The sequence below is a fragment of the Chionomys nivalis genome, chromosome 23 (assembly GCF_950005125.1).
Source record: "Chionomys nivalis chromosome 23, mChiNiv1.1, whole genome shotgun sequence".
In the NCBI taxonomy this organism is placed as follows: domain Eukaryota; kingdom Metazoa; phylum Chordata; class Mammalia; order Rodentia; family Cricetidae; genus Chionomys; species Chionomys nivalis.
Genome location: NC_080108.1, coordinates 1,293,829 through 1,311,389, shown reverse-complemented (window position 1 = coordinate 1,311,389; position 17,561 = coordinate 1,293,829). Strand labels below are relative to the sequence as shown.

The 17,561-nt window shown below is 46.5% G+C and overlaps 1 protein-coding gene across 1 annotated transcript in view; it reads right to left on the bottom strand.

Moving 5' to 3' along the window:
• Positions 1-17,561, bottom strand: part of Uvrag (UV radiation resistance associated) — a 210,849-nt gene that overhangs the window by 153,999 nt on the left and 39,289 nt on the right. The window contains exon 6 of the mRNA XM_057756560.1: positions 4,624-4,706. Within this exon, the coding sequence (XP_057612543.1) occupies positions 4,624-4,706 (83 nt within the window). The remainder of the gene's footprint in view (positions 1-4,623; positions 4,707-17,561) is intronic.

The window sequence follows — 17,561 nt, the reverse complement described above, 5'->3', positions numbered from 1 at the left end:
TGGGATGGTACAGGGCAGAGAGAGGAGGGGCAGTGCGGCCCTGGGTCTGAAGAGACTTTTAACACTCGCCTTGGCCTCTGTAGCCTGGAGAGCCTGAGAGCCACTCAGGAGAAACAACATTTACATCCAGGGATTGATGAAGGGTGAGGAACGAGGATAAGATACTAGAATGGCCTGGGAGAAGGTGAAGTACGTCGTAACAGGTGAGAGACCATGTGGCTGAAAGTGGAACCTAGGACAGGAATGGGAAGGTCTGAGGGAGGCAGGTGAGGGAGATGGGCAGAGGAGCTGGTAGCAGGTGGGAGAGAATCAACCAAAACTGTGAATAAAATGTCATAATGAAGCCTGCTGGTCTGTGTGCTGAGACAGTCTTCATATGTGGTACCCGTGTGTCGGGGCTGATACAACGATCAATCGAACACAGAGCTCCCGGTGTGGGGCTGCTGAGAAGGAGTGAAGGCTACCTCGAGCTCAGTACATGCTCCATAAATGACAGCTGTTAATCACAGATGAGCAGGGCACTGGAAATAAGATAATCGTTCCAAGGAGGTGTGTTCTCAGTGGCCTTTGAACACCACAGTGAGTATGAACTTCATCCTGCACATAATGGCTCAAAGTGACAGAAAGGGTGCACCCGTTGACAGACGGCTCTGGCAGGACGTGGCAGGGACCGGTACTGAAGTCGCTGGGAACTGCAAAGCGGTAAGACAGACTGCCGGCAAAGCTGGGGTCTGATCCCGAACACCTGAGTCTGAAGAGAGGCTCTCACACGAACCAGCTCTGTGACCGTGGGTAAGCTACTAACTGCCTTGTGTTTCAACTTCCTCATCTATGAAACAGGCAAAAGAGCAGATTTTACCACATAAGTGACATCGTATGGAAAAAGGGTTGGACCATCATCCTCGGTGCTGGGCCAGGCGAAGTGGTGCGCACCTTTAACTCTGGCATATCTGGCCCGGTTCTCTTTAAGATGTATTTTACGCCTGTGTGCCCGAACATGTGCGTGCATATGCATGCATGCGTGTGTGTGTGTGCGCGCGCGCGCGCGCGCGCACGTGTGTGTGCACGTACCATGTGTGTAGGAGCCCATGAAGGTCAAAAGTGGAACTGGATTTCCTAGAACTGAGTTACAGAAGATGGTTGGCCATGAGCCACCTTGTGGGTGCCGGAAACGAAACCTAGGTCCTCTGCAAGAGCAGTAAGTGATCTTAACCACTGAGCCATCTCCGACCACAGCACTTTCAGTACCAGGGCCGGGCCGGGGACCACAGTCTCACTGCGGCTCTGCCTATATTAACCTGGGAAAGGCAGCGCATTTCCAAGGTGGAAGGACACAGACTGAGTAGGCAGAAAGGCTGCCACACTACAATACAGTTCCCTCTAGAATGGGTGCAGGGACGGGGACGAGGAAGAGCAGCAGGATTAGAAGTGATTCTTCTTCCCTTACTGCAGTATCATCCCATGTCTATCCCACGGCGACATTAGGGTTAGAATTCTAGACAGTACACCTCACCAGACCCCCTCACCATAAATCCTCTCCTCTCTTATAACCATTCAGTAACTCACGACCACCGCCAAAATACAACAAAGGCAACAACAGCAACAAATCCAGCGCCCCCATGCTCCTGAAACCAGAAAGGCTAGATTTAGACAACTCCTTATTTAACAGCACGTCATAACACCGATTATGCCACCAAAGCACTCCTGCCCGTTTGCTCCCCCCAAATTGGAAAGTAAATGACATTTCAAATGTCAAAGAACAACATTGACACCTTGTGGCGAACATCCCAAAGCACGAAACACAAGCGCAAAGGGGCTAATTGTCTGTTTACTGCCACACCCAGCACGGAAGGAATCTGGAAGATGCCTCCTGCAGGGTGGAGATAACTAGCCTAGGGTCTCCGGAGTGAGCACTGTAGCTGCTTTCCCACCAAACCATATGAAACTCCCACCGTAAGTATGTAGCTTCAGTGCCCGCCCTGGTCTACGTGTTTCAAAGTCCTAACTCACTAAGATTCTCTAGTTTACAATGACACTCACAAGCAAATGTATAAAGAAACTATGCATCCTAGAAGCATAACAATATAGTGAAAGATAGACTTTTTTTTTAATTTTGAGAAAAGGTCTCACTATATAGTGCAGGCTGGCCTGAAACTCACTATGTAGCCTCAACCGTGAAACCACCTTACCTCAGTGTTAGCAAGTGTGTCCCGCTACACCTCCCAGTCAGTACAAGTTATTAATGAGACTATACTCCTAAAAAGCAGAATCAGAAGACTCGCTCTGGAGCTAAGGCTAGTAACGAACACAGGCACTGTGGGTGTTGCTGTTGTTGGAGACAGAGTCTCACGTAGCCCAGGCTGGCCTTGAATTTGACAGGTAGCCGAAGATGATTGTAAATTCCAGATCCATCTGCCTGCCCCTCCTAAGTGGCAGGATTACAGGCGCATACCACCATGCCCAGCTGTGGCTATGTTTTTAAATTATAGACCAAGTAACAAACATGTTATAAATCAAGAAGAACCAGGAAAAGAAAATATATTTTTAAAAATATCCCATTCAGGAACAATGTTAACTGAGTAAAGAAAAGAACAAAGAAAAGCAGTCTGAGAGAGACGCAAGTTTCCCAGCAAGCATTCCACATCAACCACAGCAAAAAGCTACGGGGAGAGCGATGCTTTCAATAAAGCACTGGCTGCCCACTGCTGTCTGAAAGAACTTGTACAACGTTCAGGAACTGTGGTAAGCACAACTGAGGAGTTCCTGGGTGCAGGGCGACTCACTCAGTTCAGGTGGGTAATTGGTTGATAAACAGACATTTAATCTAGCTCAGAAAAGCTGGATCTTGGACCTGAAGAAGGGTTTGGTGGGTACAGGAGGATCCTCGTGAAGTCTGGGTGCAGCTAACAGCACCGTAACCAGGACTGGGGATGGACACAGAGGACCCAGGAGCTTACTGACCAACCAGCCCAGCAGAGGTACAGGCTACAGTGAGAAACCCTGTCTGGAGCAAGCAAGTCAGGAGGGAAGTGACAAAGTAAAGCCTCCAATGCCTTCCTCTGCCCTGTGTGTGTGCATACCCATCCTGCACGCACGCATGCACGCGTGCGCACACACACACAAAATGTGATACACCACCACACCCCGTGTACACATGAAAGTGAGCCTGTGTTGTTATGAAGCAATGAGTTGCCATAATCGTGATAGGAAACACTTGTAAATTATACAAGCTACATACATAGCATATACACTTAGTAACACACTTCCTCCATCACAAGATCCAGAGGGGTTAAATGAGCTGGAGTCAATAGGGACGTCAGAGGTACCGGGGCTTGAACTCTGGACCTCGTGCACACAGGCAAGTGCTTTTCCACTGGGATATCTATGCCTGCAGCCCCACTCACACTCCCTGTGGTGTCGTATCTCTTTATTCCTGTTCTCTGCGATAACCTAGAGCCCTTGGCACCCTTTAAGGTGTCCTCTTTCCCTGTCGCACTATGCCAAACGCCTTCCTTTCCTATGGTTTGGGATTTGCTTTTCTCCGGTAAGATCACACAGTCTCATACTTAAAAAATACTCTCTTGCTATCATTTTACTGAGAAAAACAGGTCAGGAAATGTTAGCAGTTTATTGACATTTCAACCCTTTCTGAACACTCTATTAACACTCATGGTGTCCCCAATTCAACAGACTCAGAATGATGTCTGGTCAATTGGTAAAAAAAAAAAAAAGCAGGCAAATTGAAGACAACTCTCAGACACGAGTCAAACGTCAACATATGTGGTTGCTCTAGAGACATAGTCCCTGAAGAGTAATGGGACTAAGTTCTGTGTTGTCGAACAGAAGACTCGAGGCTCACAAAGGAAGGCCCCTTGCACGGTGTTTATAAAACAAGCATGCATTCTTTGAGAACCCTTCTGGACTCTTCCACCAGAAAAATCTATAGAGGATATGTAATGGTCTAAAATTTATGATGTGTTAGATAAACATTAGAAAAAACCCTACCCAAATCAAATTTCAATGAGCAGTCTTGAGTTGAGTGCGCAAGGGCTGAGTGTCACCGCTCACTGTGCCCCCCTGGGAAATGTTCCTGATCATCTACCACATGTGAAGCAAAATTTTTCAATCTTCCAAAATTAATCCCAAACATTTTACATACAGACATCTGTATACATTCAGAGAGCCGAGGTATTTAAGCCTCTGACCCTAGATTCTCCAAAGCTCCTTCGGCCTGTCATACAGGATCCTTTTAAAATGATGAGCAAGCCAACCGCCTAAGCCATGCCTAGGGCTGCTGGTGGCTTCTCCTGGGGAAGGGACGGTTGGTAAGTTCCTGGCATGTCCTTACTCTGCAGCTTCTAGGACAGACCAACGAGTACCACGGTCTCTGTTTTAAGATCCTCCAGCTTCCAACTGCTCTAACCCACTGCCCAGTGAGAGGAAATGGCTTTTTAAAGACTCTGCCAAGGAGATAAACCTAAGTCACCGGAGCTACAGAATTTATGGAGCTTTCACTAAAATATGCTAAGCCTGAGTAACGGCTTCTGGAGCTCTGACACACCCACCACAGACGTACAAAGAGGGAGATCCATCCACATCCTGGAGGCTCTAGGAGTTTCTTACCGCAGCAGAGAAAAGACGTCATAGGAATTGCGGACACAGTTCTGATCCACCTGAAGGAGGTTCTTCTGTACGTGGGAATGACCCTGAAAGACAGTGAAGAAAGTGAACAGAAAGAAGCGAAACCTATGCGCAGATCAACCATAGTGGCCTTTGGACATGGCTTACGAAAGACCGGGTCCGCTTAAAATGTCAGAGACTTCCCGAAGTTTAGTGTGGTCTCCGTGGAGCCGCTGTCGGACCTTTCAGACAAGTGCATTCAGAATAATTCTCCCTCACTGTGCTCACAGAAAGGAACAGTTCCAGCTGGGGATTATGATCAGTTTCCCAGGGACAACTGAGAAGTCCTTCAGTACATTGTGTGACTGCCCAAGGGTGTGCTATTCTTTCCACGAGGCTGAGCCCCAACAGGACTCGGAAAGATAAGAAACAAGAGTTCCAGCCAGGCGGTGGTGGCGCACGCCTTTAATCCCAGCACTCGGGAGGCAGAGGCGGGCGGATCTCTGTGAGTTCGAGACCAGCCTGGTCTACAAGAGCTAGTTCCAGGACAGGCTCCAAAACCACAGAGAAACCCTGCCTTGAAAAACCAAAAAAAAAAAAAAAAAGAAACAAGAGTTCCCACCCATGCCAGCACTGCGGTTTCTAACAAGAATATAACACAATACATAGGAACAAGGCAGGTGTCTCTGCTACTCAAGGAAGGCAGTATAAATGGTAGGTAATGAGGACACAGGCAGCAGCTGTAGCTATTGGTGCCCAGCAATGTGTGAAGCCCTGGTTCCTTCAGCAGCCCCCATAAAAGAGAGGGAGTGGTATACGTGTAACCATCACTTGGGAGGTAGAGGCAGGAGGATCAGAAGTTCAAGGTCATCCTTAGCTACAGAGCCGTTTGGGGCTAGCCTGAGCTTCCTGTGACCCTGACTCATAAGACATTCTGGACTATCAGGATTCTATCTCAAGCCCTCAATATACCAGATCTGTGATTGTCACCTAAACCTCAGTCGACTGTTTTCTCTGCATGTAACACAGAAATGACAGTAATACAGATCTCATAAATGTACAGGAAAGGTTAATATCCACAAAGTGAGAGACACACAGCCAACACTAAGTAACTGCTATAATAAATACTGGCAGAGACTGGGGAGTGAGTTAGTTAGTGTAGCCACTATGGAATTCCAGGTGGAGGTTTCTAGAAAAAGTAAAAATTTGTAGGAATGTAAGAACTACCAAAAGTGATTCAAGATGAAAAAGAAAAAATCTAAGCAGACTTCACACATAAAGAAGGGAAATCAATAACCATAAGACTAACAGGAGAAATAAAGATAAAAGTTTAAAAGTGGGGATGTAGAAGACTTGACGAGTAATCCTAGAATTACCGAAATAAGAACGACAATAACAAGGGCAATCCAGCTCCAAGTCTTAAGAGAAGAAAGGAGAGGGGAGGGCAAGGGGAGAAAGAAGAGGGTTGGAGGGACTTCTTAAGCCACTACGAGATCACTGCAAAGCTCACATCAAAGCCAAACAAAGCATAAGAAAACCAAAGACTATTTATAAATATACACACTGCAATCCTCCACAAAATATTAGCAAAACTAATCTAGTGGCAAATTAAGATGATTACTTCATGCACTCTGGCAAGTGTTTCTGGATATATCCCCAAAAGAAAGCAAGGATTTGAATCTAAGATTTGTGTATCTGTGGGCATAGTAGCCTTATTCACAATTGCCAATGAGTGGAAACAGCCCAGCAGTCCACAGACAGAGGAAAAGACAAACAAAATGTGGGCTATTCATATACTTAGCCTTGAATGAGAGAGAGAGAAAATCAAGCACATGATCCAACCCAAGTTCTAGCCAGAACAATTAGGCAGGAAATACAAAGTATACCCAAATTGGACCAAAATAAAATGGAAAAAAAATCTCCTGTTCTGGATGCTGTCAAGGCAGAAACAATACCTGAATCCATCCACAGATTCAATGCTTTCTATCAAAATCCCATCTGCTGTCTCTACAGACAGGGGAAAGCCAACTTTAGTTCACGCGGAATCAGAGGGAGCTGACAAATATGGAAAAGAGAACAAAGCAGACTCACATTTTCTGATTCCAAATGTACTGAAAGGCAACGGCAAGCAAACCAAGATGGTACAAGCAGAAGGGAGGCCAAAGGAAGGAAAGAAACTGAACTGAGAACGTAGAGATTAAAGCCACGTATCTGTGACCAACTCTCACAGTGTATCTACAGCAAGGTGCCAGGGTATTCCAGGGGAAACAAGCTCTTCGTAAACAGTGTCGAAACAACTGGATGGTGAGGAGCAAGAAGAAGACGCACCCACCCTAACAGCCAAGAGTAAAATTACCCCAAAATTAACTACAACCTTAATAATAAAGCTAGAGACCTTAAAACTAATAGAATCTTATCTATGGCAGCCAAAGTATGACCCACAAAAGAAATAAATTGGAATTTACTAAAATTTAAAACTTTATATATGATATTAACAATCCAGAGAACAGTAGAAAAGATTTCAGATATAGTTAATTAAAAGTTTAATATCCAAAATTGGTTACAATTTAACAACAACAACAACAACAAAAAATCCAACTGAATGTTAAAGTGGGCAAAGAACTGGAGGACGGATTTCTACAAAGAAAAGATACCAAAGGCCAACAGGCACACGAGGGGCACTTGCTTGGCAGTACTGATTCTAGAGAAAAGCAAAGAAAACTACAGTGAAAGGTTACTTCAGCCACAGCAGGAGGGCTATCACAGTACAGTATAGTACAGTACAGTATAGTATGGTATGGCATAGTACAGTACAGTATAGTATAGCACAGTACAGTATAGTACAGTACAGTATAGAACAATACAATATAGTATAGTACAGTACCGTACAGTGCAGCACCGTACAGTATAGTACAGTACAGCACAGTATAGTATGGTATGGTACAGTACAGTATAGTATAGTACAGCAAGTATAGTACAGTACAATACAGTATAGTACAGTACAGTGCAGCACAGTACAGTATAGTACAGTACAGCACAGTATAGTATGGCATAGTACAGTACAGTATAGTACAGTGCAGTACAGCACAGTACAATACAGTATAGTACAGTACAGTACAGCACAGTACAGTACAGTATGGTATGGCATAGTACACTACAGTACAGTATAGTACAGCACAGTACAGTATAGTAAAGTATAGCACAGTACAGTACAGTATAGTACAGTATAGCACAGTACAGTATAGTATAGTAAGTACTGTACAGTACAGTATAGTGCCGTATAGTATGGTACAGTACAGTATAGTATAGCACAGTGCAGTATAGCACAGTACAGTATAGTACCGTATAGTACGGTACAGTATAGTATGGTACAGTACAGTATAGTACAGTATAGTATAGTAGCCACATAGGACGGCTATCACAGTATAGTATAGTAGCCACATAGGACAGCTAACACCTAATATATAGTATAGTATATACTATAATTAGTATAATAATAATAGTATAATAATAATCAACAGCTTATGTTGGCAAGAGCAGAAAAATCATAACCCTTACAGACCAATGTTGTTGCCATGGAAAACAAAAATTCAGAGATGCCTCAAAAAGTTAAAGCCTAGAATTAGAGGATACCAACACAACACCTTTACTCCCAAGATCTGACCTAAGAAAACGGAACATTGGCACTCGAACAAGGAAGGATTAACCCTCAAATGTTATGACAGCACCAACAGTCAAAAGACAGAACAACACAAAGGCTCATCCAGGCCTAATGGATAAAGTAAGTGTGGTTCATCCTCAGAAGAATTGACTGCTGTTATATGTAATATGAAAACAACATACACTATGTGCAAATATAAAAACACTAAATGAAAGATGCTAGACACTAAAGTTACACACAGTAACTGTAAAATGAGACACCTCCGGGAAACGCGAATGAGACACGAATGATTGTGAACACATGCATGAGCGAGAGTCCCGTTCCACAGTCAGCTCTGCCGCCTGAAAGCTGCTGTGGGAAACGTTCGTGTCTGTCGCAGCCCAGCGACGAGGAGCTATTCTTAGCCCCACTTTAGAGCAGAGGAAACTGAGACACAGGAGGATTAAGGGGAAGAGCCACGCAGTCTGGCTCGCGGCCCCTGCTCTTAAGGGGCTAAACTTGATGATCTCCCAGACCTTTTCCGATTCTAAAATTCTCAGTCTGTGTACATTTAAAGCAGCTTAAGGACATTGTGAAGCCCTTTGGTTTCAGCCCCCACTTAGCAATTAACATTCCTCCAATGCGCTAAGAGCCTCACTCTGAACGACATCTAACCGGACCAGCTGTGTGATCCTCCTGGCTCCGGGGAGGGTTTTACTGGACAGGAATGGCTCATCGGTATCTGGTTATCTGTGGGAGATACTGTCAAGTGCCAAAGAGCCCAGGGAAGATTTGCGTGCCACTCAAAACTCTTCTGAAACCAGGCTTAAGGGTGGTTTTTCCACAGAGGGAATTGCTGTCGGCCTGGTGAGGGCCTGGTAATCTGTTAGGGAAACAGACAATTCTACATCTCCAGCGAGTAGCGAGCCCAGCAGACCAGGTGTATTTCTTGACTAGCCGTTGGCAAACTTCTTCCATAAAGGGTCAGAGGGTATTTTTGAATCTGGGAATACAGCAAAGTGGTAAATGAGGCCCTGAGTTTGATCCCCAGGGCTGAGGCAGGGGGTTGAGGAGGATGACTAAAACTCAGATAGTTTCCAGCTTTGTGCAGACACCTGCCTCTTCATTCTCTCCTCCTGCAAATTCTTGACAATGTAAAAACAAATCATTGCTGGTTACAGACCACGTACAAGGGCACCTTGAAAAACACTGAGACATTTTATCTCTCCTTAGCATCCTTACAACTACAAAAGCAATACAGGAATAACTGACTTGCTGAGCATAGCAGCACACACCTTTAATCCCAGCACCTGAGCAGGTGAATCTCTGTGAGTTCAAGGCCAGCCGGGTCTAAACAGTAAGTTCCAGGACAGCTAGTGCTACATAATAAAACACTGTCTTGAAAAAAAAAAAATAGGCACATTAAAAAAAAATTTTTAAAAAAAAGAAAAAATTCACTTGGTAGAATAACTACTTGTAATGCCAATCAGGTTACATACACATTTATTTATTTCACTTACTAAACACCTACTAGACAAAGAACATTGGGCTTGTTTCTCACCACCCTCAGAAAGTACATATGTCAGTTATAGGCCCAAGTGAAATGAATAAATACAGGGGTCATAAGACTAACTTAAGGCCAAAAGGAGCTACACAGGCATTCTGAAGTGTCGAGGATCCCATCGAGCAAGCACAGAACAGAGGCTGAGGGGGTGGCCATATTTGGGGTTGGTTAAATGGTCCTGAAAAGCTGATGGCAGAGGAGGGAAGCCCCACCTGGGCTGACAGCGGGAGTCACAAGCTGCATCCAGGGAAAATCTGTTCGGCTTCAGCAACACGGAAACTGTTCAGAACCCTAAAGATGAAGACAGTGGGCAACACGGCTGAGTGAGGAGTGGGGAGTCCTGATCCCAGGCCAGAAACGAGACAACCAATGGGCAGCAAGGCTCAGGAGGGTCTCCAAGACGGCCGTGTGACTGTCAGAGCTGCATAGAGAGGTTACTCGAATGTGATGACTGGGGGAGGTGGAATACCCAGCTACCAGCTTGTTGGCTATTATAAAAGTCCAGGGGGCCAGGGAGATGGTTCAGAAAGTAACACGGAGAACGAGGAAGATACTTGACCTCTGCCGAGATAGATGCGATTTTTCTCAGTCTAAACTTGACTAGCACTTGAAAGCACATCAGTGTCCACGTATAGGTGCTGTAGACTCAGCAAGAAGTCAGTGTCCACGTATAGGTACTGTAGACTCAGCAAGAAGTCAGTGTCCATGTATAGGTACTGTAGACTCAGCAAGAAGTCAGTGTCCACGTATAGGTACTGTAGACTCAGCATGTAGTGATTTTAGGAGTAAGCATGTTTGTATACAAACACAAATGTGTACATATGCCACACAGAGACACACAAAAATACACACATCCCATATGTATTGTGAATTCTGACCCCAATAGCGGCAGCAGTGAAAGGGTGGGGAGGGAGAGGGCAGGAGAGGGGAGCCTTCTCTGCTCTCAGAAGCTAGGGTGGAGCACAATGCGGGAAATCAGATCAGAGAAGGGAAAACGTGCACACAGGGGAGAAGACCTGATTGAATCAGAACCAGGGGGAGGCACCAGTCTCTGAGCCACCCAAGAACCTGACCAAAATCCAGCTGGCCAGAAAGGGAGACTTGGGCAAGACTTGAGCAGGATAAAACAGGCTAGAGCTGAGCTCCTAGCGCCAGGTCAGGGGCTCACAACCGTCTGTAACTCCAGCTGGGGAAATCCAATCCCTCTTCTTGCTTCCAGGGTCACCCACAAACACAAATGCATGCTTGTGCGTGCACACACACACACACACACACACAAGAAACAAATAAACTTTTTTTAAAAATTCAGATACCATGTGTCAAGGAGAACAAAGTCCAGTGGAGTCTGAAGACAAGCACAAGAGCTTCATTGCGGGTCTGTCCAGCATGAGCACAAGTGTTCCGCACACTGACTTCCTGTGGCCAGTGAGCTTCAGACAGGTCTGTCCAGTGTGAGCATGAATGTGCCGCACACTGGCTTCCCGTGGCAAGTGAGCTCTGCACAGCCGGGCCTCACCTAACTGCATGGAATAAGAGATCAGATGGGTAAGCTGGTGACTTGCCCCACGGATGGGGAAGCGATCTTTCTGCAGCACAGTGTGCATGTGGCCGGGTATCTGCTGGATCCACAGACAGTCTGTGTCCCATGTGCACATTTGCATGGACGCTAATACGCTTTCAAGTGCTGGCCAAGTTGAAACTGAGGAAAACTGCAAGTGTCCCTGCTAAGCGTCTGCAGGACGCGGACTCCTTCTGCCTGCGTTCTGATGAAGCCCAGATGCTAAGCTGCTAAAGCAGAGGGGGGACCTCTTCTCAGACACTGCGCTCAATATGGACATTCCCCTGCCTCCAATTTGGCCACAGTTTCAGACATGCTTTTCCTCTCTCTCTCTCTCTCTCTCTCTCTCTCTCTCTCTCTCTCTCTCTCTCGTGAGAAGTGCTGTGCAAGAGGGACAGCATTGTGAGCAAAGATACGAGAATCCTAAAATAAAAAATACTACTTTTCAAAGAACCTTCAGAGCAACAAGGAAGAGACTCTTGTTCTGGGGGAACTTTCAAAGTAAAAGTCACCATGTAAATACTGTCACGGAGACAGCAGACTAAGAGCCTCGGGAGCTGCTCTGTGCAGAAGGACAGAGGGACCCTACTAGGGAGGTGGTCCCTTGAGTGCGATGTCTGTGTTACAGCAGAGCGGAGTGGAGACAGAGGTGTGACTCTAGTGAGCTTCATTCACTGATGGAAAATGTGCACCAGGCAGGGAAAACACTAAATCCTGAGACCATAAAAGTGACACAGAGGTGCCTGCCAGACAAGCCTGAGGACTCGAGTCAGTTTCTTCTGGGAACATAAAAGCCAGGCACAACTGTGTGTCTGCAACTCGTTGTAGGGTGCAGAGGTAGGAGGATCATTGCCAGCCTAGCCAAATCAATGGGTTCTGGGTTCAGAGAGAGAGTCTGTGTTTGATGATGATGGTGATGGTGGTGATGGTGATGGTGATGGTGGTGATGATGATGATGGTGGTGATGGTGATGATGGTGGTGGTGATGGTGATGATGATGATGGTGATGATGATGGTGGTGGTGATGGTGATGATGGTGATGATGATGATGGTGGTGATGATGGTGATGATGATGGTGGTGATGATGGTGATGATATGATGGTGATGATGATGGTGGTGGTGATGGTGATGATGATGATGGTGATGATGGTGATGATGATGATGGTGATGATGGTGGTGGTGATGGTGATGATGATGATGGTGATGATGGTGGTAGTGATAGTGATGATGGTGATGGTGATGATGGTGGTGGTGATGGTGATGATGATGATGGTGATGATGGTGGTGGTGATGGTGATGATGATGATGGTGATGATGGTGATGATGATGATGGTGATGATGATGGTGGTGGTGATGGTAATGATGATGATGATGGTGATGATGGTGGTGGTGATGGTGATGATGATGATGGTGATGATGGTGGTAGTGATAGTGATGATGGTGATGGTGATGATGGTGGTGATGGTGGTGGTGATGGTGATGATGGTAGTGGTGATGGTGACGGTGGTGAATGATGGTGATGGTGGTGACACTGGTGATGGTGATAATGATGGTGGTGATGGTGAATGATGATGCAGAGAGCAGTGAAACAAGTTAGTCACTGACCCCAGCTTCCATACCCATACATGGGCGTGAGCACACACATACACACACACATACACACATGCACGCGCACACACACACACACAACCTCAGCTGCAAAGGAGCACATGCCTTAAAGGAAAAGAGAGCACACACAAAACGAAACCTACTGCAACCTGAGAGAAGCCAGCAAAAGTGACGGGCGGAAGAGAAGGCAACAGTGTTAGCGAGCTCACTGGCATCATTGGTCAGACGAAGAGCCGGGGTAAGGGGGCCACCAGCTTGTTGAAGAGCTTAAACTACACTGAGTCATTCCAAATCTAATCTTAAAGGGAATAGCAAAACAAGCCCCGGGACTTTAAACAAACAAAATGCTAAGCTCTGAGTCCCTGGGAGGACAAACCTCAAGCTGTTTCTGTTTATTTCTCAAGAATCTAAGACATCTCAAGGAAGAATCACACTTGGCTCTCCCTCTCCTGGCGTTAGGATTCTCAAAAGCTCAAAAACTGTGCTAAGAAGACAAGGGCCTCCAAACTCGTAGCAGGAAACGTGGCGTTTTCCCAGGTTATGTTCTGGCTTCAGGGAAGGCAGAGGATGGGGACCACACTGCAGCAGAGGATTTATAAATATAAATTACCGGATAAGACTGTTTTCCAAACATCTGTCAAAAAAGTTAATTTGATCCAAGAGAAAGGGGGAGTAGGAGAGCCAGAGGGAAGCCAAGCACAGTGCCTGATGGGTGTGACTTTAGTGGATCTGGGTGGATCCGCAGCATGAGCTCCCGTGTGCCTCCTCTTCAATAACACCTCAGTTTGTCCAGCAAGGCCCTGGCCTGAGCGTTCGCCTCCCCGTTCTCACACGGCACAGCCGGTGTGAGACGTGGGACTCTGGCACACTATCTGAGTGGAGGGGCGCGCAGATGCCACGTGGCCCAGTTCAGAAGCAGTGGTTTCTGACTGACTGAGTTAGACCAGAGCTCAAGCGGAGAGCCTGCTGCCCAACTACCGGCTGTGGAATCCTGAGTTCGCAGTTTAATGTTTTCTCCCAAGGCACTCTGCTCAGGCACTGGAGACGGCTGTCTCATGAAGCTGCTCCAGATTAAATGAAAATATGTACAGTGTCTGGTATAATGTCCGACATTACAGGTAGTCAAGGATGGTTCAGAAACAAGCTTACCCCAGGTCTACATCAGCTCAGATACCACGACAGGTTAGAATAACACAGGCAGCAAACAAACAGCCCTGAGGATCTGGCCAGTCTATATTTTTTCTACTGGGGGGTAGGAAGAAGTGATGACTGAGTAGAACATGCTGTTCCAACTTTTGGGGAACAGAGGTTCAGCAGGTAAGAACACTTACTGCTCTTTCAGAGGACCCAGGTTCAATTCCCAGTACCCACATGGTAGCTCATAACCATCTATAACTCAAGTTCCAAGTGGTGCAATCACATGTAAGACATTCATATACAAAAAAGAAAAAGAAAACTTTTGCAGCTTTCCAAAGACCTGAGCAGAAATGATCCACTGCTCGGCTCCGTGTCACTCAAACACTGGCCGAGCTCGAGACCAGACCCTGACTTCTAAGTGCTCTACTGCGTGCTGCTGGGTGGGCTGTGCTCGGCCATGACGGCCAACAACAAACCTCTACCGTTCAACTTCTCCATCCCAGGTGCCAGTTACGTGAAAACCTCTTCACTTACAGGTTCCAGCACCCCCTCGTGAGGAACACCGCCATTCCCTTTTCATGGTGACAGGCATAATGAAGAAAATAAAAAGACACTAACTCATCCTGTTATCCAGGCTTCTCTCCCTTACGGATGCTGCTTACTGCATGCTTGGCAAACGCATGCTCTGGTCCTAGTGTTAGCTGTGTTCTCTAGACAAGGAAGACAGACCCGCCTCCAAAGGCTTCTGAGGAGAAAACCTGCGCAGAGGAGGCTAAGATGCAGAGTAAACCAAGTCACTGAACCTCCGTGCTGCAAAGGCAAATAACCCAATCGAGCAGCCCCGCCCACCTCTGCAGCCGGTGCAAAGATGGAGCAAAACTGCTCTAAATCTGTAGAGACTGAAGAGATGTGGAAGTATATAGTGATTCTATTACATTACCTATAGATGTGCTAACCACATACAATGACAGCCGGGTCAGTTATCATTATAGAACAGACTCACTTGCATGGAGGCCAAAAGGCTCTCTGTGACCCAGTTATTAAAAAGTAAGGGCATCGGGCTAGATAATTCTAATGTTTTTTGCTTTTTTAAAAAAAGACAGGATCTTAGATGTAGCCCATGCTGGCTTTAAACTTGAGTTCTTCCTGCCTCAGCTTCCCAACACTGGGATGCTGCCATGCCTGGCTCCCGGCTGAGACCAGGGTGCATGCCGCCATGCCTGGCTCCATGCTGAGACCAGGGTGCACACGACCACGCCCGGCTCTCTGCTGAGACCAGGGTGCACGCCGCCATGCCCAGCTCCCTGCTGAGACCAGGGTGCACGCCGCCATGCCCGGCTCCCTGCTGAGACCAGGGTGCACACGGCTGTGCCCGGCTCCCTGCTGAGACTAGGGTGCACGCCACCATGCCCAGCTCCCTGGGGCAAACTAGGATTTCTTGACTTTTGAGATGAGGCACCCAGAACTAAGAGAGGCTACGTGATTTGTGAAACAAACACTATTGGGGAACACAGCTGGGATTACAAATCAGGGATCCTACATTTCAAAGGTGGCATGCCTTTAAAAAATGTAAAATTGATTTGCACAGGCCTCAATACAGATCTTGTTTTAGCCTTAGCCCCTCAATGCCAGCTTCAACACCTACTCGAGATGGCCTTTTAGGCGTCTACATTTGTGAAACTCATCAGTAAGTTGCTATTTCAATCTATGTTTCTTTCATTTGAAAAATATTGCTCCTTTTCACTTGAATTCCATTCTGTTCCAATTTTCTTTTCACGAAAGTGAGAAAGCAGCGCCACCTACTGGACTCCTACGGATATTGCTTCTGCAATTTTCAGTACGAGGGGAAAATAATCCCATAGTCTCAATTTTTTGCAATTTGTCAAGGTCAGATAATACCTGGGTAAAACTCAATGCCAAAAGTTACACTTAGTGGGTGGAGAGAGTACCACCCTCCCAAGATTTTAACTTCTAATACTATGGTAGACCTAAGTGAAGCTGTTGCTTGCATTCGTTGACACAGCATGCCTGGCATGGAAGAGGAACACCATGCTGATCAGAAGAGGGGGGCACGCCCATCATGGAGTTTAGAGCCTGGTGAGAGTCAGGTCCCACTCCCATGCCAGTCATGTCACAGACATGGTCATGTGTAATCCCAGTCAGCTGAGGACTGAAGTACAGACAGTTTCCTATGTATACACATGTGAAAGCAAACCCAGTTTTCCCCCAGGAAGCAGCAGTCAGCGTGGTGAAATCCACAGAAGTACGGCTCTGAAGCCGGTGTTCTCATGCCACCCATGGCGGTAGGCGGTAGTCTCCCGATAGAACGGCTGCCAAGAGGAAACCCAGGCCTGGGGAGCACACACTCAGGGAAACCCTGCATGGGCATCTCAAAGGCTGCACCAGGGAGCAGACCTGCACACACTCAGGGAAACCCTGCATGGGCATCTCAAAGGCTGCACCAGGGGAGTAGACCTGCATACACTACAGGGAAGCCCTGCATGAGCATCTCAAAGGCTGCACACACATTGGCCAAGAGCCTTTTCTATTTCCCACTATCCCCAAAGCCATGCAGCAGCCTCTCTCCCACCACTCAACACTCAAGGAACCACAGTGTTCTCAGAGACGCCAGACTTTAAAGGTCTTCAATGATTTGCTGGCCTCATCTGCAGAACCCAAGCAGCTCAGCATGGAGAACAATATTTTCATCAGTGCGGTGCAGCCGGGGTCTGAAATACATACTGTCTTGCCTCTTTAACTTAAAACATGAACGTCTGCTCATCTTTGCTTTACATTTTTTTAATCTCTCAACACTTAGTTTAATGCTTGGGTGGTGAACAGAGAGATGGAGGGGAGAATCACTTTTACGATGATAAAGATTTTAATTATCATTTACTCAAAGATCTCTTCGTGTTGCTTTAAACAGTCGCGTGCCACACGCTTGCCAAACACATTAAGTTTTACCACACAACACTATCAGGAACAAAGTAGTACTCAAAAATGCCAGCAGAAGATTAAGCAAGGGATGGAACACAGGGTCACAGCTCATAGTTTGTGGTTTTCAAAGACGTTCCCTGAGGGAGCTGCCATGCTCTGGGAGGGAGAGTGGATGTCAGTGCACAGACAGTAGAGACTGCGCTGGGGTCCCAGAAACTCTGGTCCTGAAGGCTCAGCCGTTCACAAAGGCCTGTCATCTTAGCAGGTAATTGTTTCAAATGGAAACACAGTCACTCTGCTGTGGACTCTCTATCGCCCCCATATTACCACCACCACCAAGCCAACAAAGCCTTAATTTTTCTTTCCAGTCCTCCTTGTCCCCTTTGCTAATGAGAAACTTCTAGTATTTGAATGTGTGCACGTGGGTTTCAAGTCCGCCTTTTTTACTTATTTGTTTTGAGACTGTATCTCACGTTGCTCAGGCTGTCCTCAAACTC